The sequence below is a fragment of the Salmo salar genome, chromosome ssa10 (assembly GCF_905237065.1).
Source record: "Salmo salar chromosome ssa10, Ssal_v3.1, whole genome shotgun sequence".
Taxonomy (NCBI): domain Eukaryota; kingdom Metazoa; phylum Chordata; class Actinopteri; order Salmoniformes; family Salmonidae; genus Salmo; species Salmo salar.
The window spans coordinates 30,570,944-30,576,389 of record NC_059451.1 but is presented as its reverse complement, the minus strand read 5'-3'; the positions used below and the strand labels follow the sequence as shown (position 1 = coordinate 30,576,389).

The window sequence follows — 5,446 nt, the reverse complement described above, 5'->3', positions numbered from 1 at the left end:
AAAAAGCAATCAACTACTGAAAACACTACCAAGATTTAATTCGACTACCAAGTTACCTCAACTAGTAATTAAATTACTAGTTAAACTACTTGCCGTTCACTACTCCCCAACACTGAATACAGAATGATGTGCAAATTGTAGTACTTCAGTAAAAACCTCACAATTACTGTCTTGACCTGTATTGTCCTACCAAAGACCACCTGTTACAGTACTTTGAACAATTTTTCCAACCTCCATTCTGTCCCAGTATGACACAATGAGTGGTGAAGGGATGGGAGGAGAGCAATGTTTAGAGAGCTTGCTTTAATAGCCCATGACCCAGTCTATTGTTTTGATGTAATATGATACTAAAAAGGTGTGGCTCTACGAAGCATCTGTTACCAGTACCACAAGTTTTCCTGTTATTTTCTTCACACTCCACACACTGTTGCATCATTGGTCAACCACATATTCCAGAGACTGGTCACCAAATGTTCAGTCTTTCCATCCACCTTCCCTTACGTAGTCTGACGTGTTAACGGCTAAAGTGAAACACAAACACTGTAATGATTTAGGCCTGAGTCTGTTCCCACCCCTACCCACTTGTTGCTCTCTGGCTGAAGAGCATTTGGACTGGTATTTCCTCTAGTCTGTCTTGAGACCTACTGATGGCTTCTCTCCTCCAGATGGGGAGTCCTGTTCTCCCACCCCCAGGACTTTACCCCAGTGTAAACAGCTGGCCTCTGCTGCCAAGATCAGCGACGAGTTTAAGAAATGCAACGTTAAGATGATCGCGCTGTCCATCGACAGCGTGGCCGACCATCTTGCCTGGAGCAAGGTTTCTCTACCTGTCTCTCTGAATCCATTGCCTAAGTGGTTAAAATGTAGAGCACATTGCCTAACTACAATATGGACAGCCTCTCTCACAGATTTACTACCATATTGTAACACTGTCAGCCATGTCTAAATCAATATTACATGCACACACCCTGTGTACTCCCCCCGAGACTGGTTTAGTCTGCACAGCTGTTACTCTGGCTCAACTGCATTCACAGATGGCCATTTCTTTACAAAAATATATTGTGTAGAACATGTTTGTCTGTCATGTACAACAGGGAATAATGCTAGCTCTATTCATTACATTTCTATCTGCAAGGTCCTAAACATTTCACCTCCCGCCAAAGCCTCTCAGGTCCAACAGGGAAAGAGTTCCTCTGGCCTGGCAAGTTATCAAATCTTACACTGGGGTATTGGTTATGGGCCATATGGTTAGGTTGCTAGGTTACAGCAACACCACCCCCGTCTTCCAAAGTTCGCAACAAGTTTTTGGGATTAAAAGTTAACTAGGTAATGAAAATCTGTCCTGTGAAACCACTTGCCCCAACCCCCTCTCCCTACACACACATTTCTGTAACCGTGTGACTAATGGCAGCCTTCCTTCCCACAATGAGGAGCAGTATTAATTTCATCTGATGTACAGCCATTCTGCTGCTGTGAACACAGGAACTTTCTCCACCATTTTACACTTGAAAATAAAAACATGCACTCTGGCCACAACCTGCTCTAACCCAGTCACCCTAATGTTGCTGTGTCTGAAAGCGCTGTGTTACTTTGAAGACATTGGACTCCGATCGGAGTGTCAGGTTCTATAGCTTACATTTCAGACTAGTTCTCAGGTCTGTAGATTATACTACAGATAGTCTGTTTGTAGTTGACACCATGATTACATCAGGGAGTTACTGAGCAAAGAACGGACGCTTTTACTCTACTAGCAGTGGTGAAGTCTAAAGATTTAAATGATCGAAATCGGAGCCACTAAAGGTGACACGGTCCCCTGCCCTTCCCCATCATTGCTGACCCCTGAACTCTAACCTCTCTGTCTGTAGGATGTGATGGCATTTAACAGTGAGTGGGTGCTCTCCCCTGCCCTTCCCCATTATCGCTGATGAGGGAGCTCTGTTAAGCTGGACCCTGATGAGATTGACAAGGATGGCATGCCCCTCATTGCACTCTGTGTAAGTGAGGTCACACACGTCCATGAGACGTAAAGGGCAACATATTTTTGCGTAAGAAAATTAAGATCCAATTGGTGTTTGTGACCCTCCCCCAGGTGTTTGTGGTTGGTCCAGATAAGATGAAGCTGTCCATGTACCCGGCCACCACTGGGAGGAACTTTGACGAGCTGCTCAGTGTCATCGACTCTCTGGAGCTCACTGCTCTCAAGGTGGCCACACCTGTCGACTGGAGGATAAACACTCATTCTCATTTCGATATTGGACAACTTGAAAAGGTATGACACATTTTTTTGAAGTGAACTTCACAGGTGCCATCTTGGGTTTTTACTTCATATTTCTCCTTCTGTGTATGGTTATTCCCTCTCTCTGGTGCCGAGGCCGCTGAACTGTTCCCCAATGGCGCCACCACCAAAGAGCTGCCTTCTGGGAAGAGATACCTGCGCTACACGCAGCCCTAAACTTCGGGGGGGTTAGGGCTGAGGCACAGATGGGCCCACTGCGAGTGTATCCACTGCTATTAATCCAGTTATTTTGTGACTTTTCATAGTTGACAATCTTGTATGTTTTATATGCGCTAATCAAAGTATCTCACTGATACTTACATCTCGACTACGCATCCATTCATAGTCATGTCTTCTGTGGAGCAGGGCTTTAATGTCCGTATCATTGTACAGTGCCTTACTACCCCAATAAACACGTTTGTAACGACCACTGTGGGATGTATTTGTTTTGGTGGAGAAGTTGGAAAGCCATGTTGAACTGGGTAAAATACAGGTCTGCTTCAATACTTAGTTAAATGACACCAAAGAGAAGCCATGAGCTTACCACAAAGGAAATCAAGCAATCTCATGAATTGATGTAATGTATACAAGTGAGCAGACACCTAAGGCAATTTATTCATGAATGGTTTACGCCTGATGCTCTCAATTGCCCTTCATGACTGCTCCTATAACCTATAATTCAGTATTTCTTTGTGACTAACTTGTAGACCAGAGAAGCCACATCCCTGATTGGCAGATGAGTGGCAACCCTGATTAGAAGCACCTGGTGCTCACCTGTGTTCACTACAAATGCTGTTTTGAATTAAGACTTGTACTTACACACTGGAAAAAAGCTGAAACGTCTGTGTACACTCTGTGATGCAGTGAAAACACTAAAAATAAATAAAATTGAACTAAGCTTTATGCAGCATATGATTGTGGTCCATCCCAACTTTGTTTGTCTGCTTCAATACTTGGGGAAGGCATCCTTCTTTCCGGTAACTGAATAGTAACTTTGCTTTCACTTGCTCACTTATGTAATCTCCTACAGATCATTGATGACCTCAAGGAAGGATCAATTTGACCAGTATACAAACAGGCCCAGTCCTTTACTCTGAATTACCTCCTGTAATGATTATCAGCTGGAGTACCGAGGCCTTGGAAAATAACGGACAGTCCATTAAGTGTTTTTGATAGAGGCTAGATAAGATTGAACACACCGTCCACCCACAGGCCAAAGTCCTATTGTAGTGTATAGTCTGTGGGCTATTATTCCTGTAGAGCACTGGTGCCTAAATGATGGGTTGGGTCCCTGCAGAGGTGGGCAACTCCAGTCCTCGAGGGCCTGATTGGTGTCACACTTTTTCGCCATCCCTAGCAAACACAGCTGATTAATCAAATTGCATTCTAAACTGATTAGGTGATTATTGGAGTCAGGTGTGTTAGCTGGAACTAAACTGTGACACCAAGCAGGCCCTCGAGGACTGGAATTGCCCACCCCTGCTAGTGGGTCCTCCTGGGTCACAGCACACTACTGAGTTATGCATGGAAACATGAATTTGGTAAGTACTTGAGTCACAAAGACCAGAAGCTTTAGTTGGGTCCGAGCACCCTAAAAGATAGGAAACCACTGATCTAGAGCTGTTGCTGACACACTGCTGAAACCCTCCAATGCTTTACTGTTTTACCAGCAGATGGCAGTAATCCACTAATGTAAAGGGGGACTTCAGAGCCATAGAAGGCTACAGTAAACTTGAGTTTGGCTCTGTTTTTAGTGTGAGATGTAACAGTTTAGAACTCACTGACTGGTAATACTTTTTTCTGGAACCAGATGGAGAATAGGGAATAACCATTTGAAATTGAGTTATTATATACTGTATATAAGTCCAGGAAAATACTAACTGGGAAAGTAGCTTTCAGTGTGGCATGAGAGGAACTCTAGTTAATAATTGACATGTGAACCTGATCAAGTGTTATAACTACCATTTTGTGTGTGTGTTACCTAACAAAGGTATTCAACCCACAGAGCATAGTACTGTAAAGGACCCAGAGGCCTGAACACACACACGCACCCATAGAGGACACTCGCTGCCAAGGATTATTTTTCCTGCTGAACTCCAAGGACAAAGAGGGGTTTCCATTTGTGTGCGGAACGATCGAATGTCTTTGAAGACTTAGGCCATGCCCCCTGACCCATTCTGTTGCCAGGACACTGCGAATCAGAGAGCATGGCATCTTTTCAGTTTTACTCCACTCATCTCCACTGCCATTCCCACAAAGTTTAAGTGCAATACAGTTAACCAGTCCCCTATATTACATTATTTTTACTTGCTCCTGATCACTACATGCTCTGGTGTAGTGCACACTGTCAGGATAGTCCCAAGTACCGGTAAGCGCATGGAATTGCCTGTCTTTGTATTACCAAAGTCTTCTAGATCCTGACTGTTCTGAGAAGGGGTGTGTATGGACAATAAGCCTTTCCTTATATGGTGTATCCTCTAGATGGCAATGGTGCAAAAGTTGACTCACTGGGGCAACAGTACATGCATACTAATAATTTGATATTAAACTGATTATGGCGTTAGTCATGTAAACACCTTGCTGTGCTTCTCAGTCGGCATGAAGTCATAATCATTGCATTTTATTTAACTAATCAAGTCAGTTAAGAACGAATTCTTATTTACAATGATTGCCTACCAAAAGACAAAAGGCCTCCTGCAGGGACGATGTGCTGGGATTAAATAGATAGGCAGAAACACACCTCGCGACAAGAGAAACACCACAACACTACATAAAGAGAGACCTAAGACAACATAGCATAGCAGCAACACATGAAAACACAGCATGGTAGCAACACCACATGACAACATGGTAGCAGCACAACATGGTAGCAGCACAAAACATGCTACAAACATTATTGGGCACAGACAACACAAAGGCAAGAATGTAGAGACAACAATACATCACACGAAGCAGCCACAACTGTCAGTGTCTTTGAATGAAGAGATGGAGATAACTGTCGAGTTTGAGTGTTTTTTGCAGCTCGTTCCAGTCGCTAGCTCCAGCGAACAGAAAAGAGGAGCGTTCCAGGGATGTGTGTGCTTTGTGGACCTTTAACAGAATGTGACTGGCAGAAAGGGTGTTGTATGCGGATGAGGGCTGCAGTAGGTATTTCAGATAGGCCTTACTCCC

General features: G+C 43.9%; 1 protein-coding gene across 1 annotated transcript; it reads left to right on the top strand.

The window, feature by feature from the left end:
- The first annotated feature begins 256 nt into the window (after window positions 1–256).
- On the top strand, window positions 257–2,703 carry prdx6 (peroxiredoxin 6). The gene is given in 7 exon segments (XM_045688612.1): window positions 257–263; window positions 666–817; window positions 1,866–1,888; window positions 1,890–1,939; window positions 1,942–1,994; window positions 2,090–2,269; window positions 2,372–2,703. Coding segments are annotated over 7 exon segments (546 nt in total). The 3' UTR covers window positions 2,453–2,703.
- The last annotated feature ends 2,743 nt before the right edge of the window (window positions 2,704–5,446 follow it).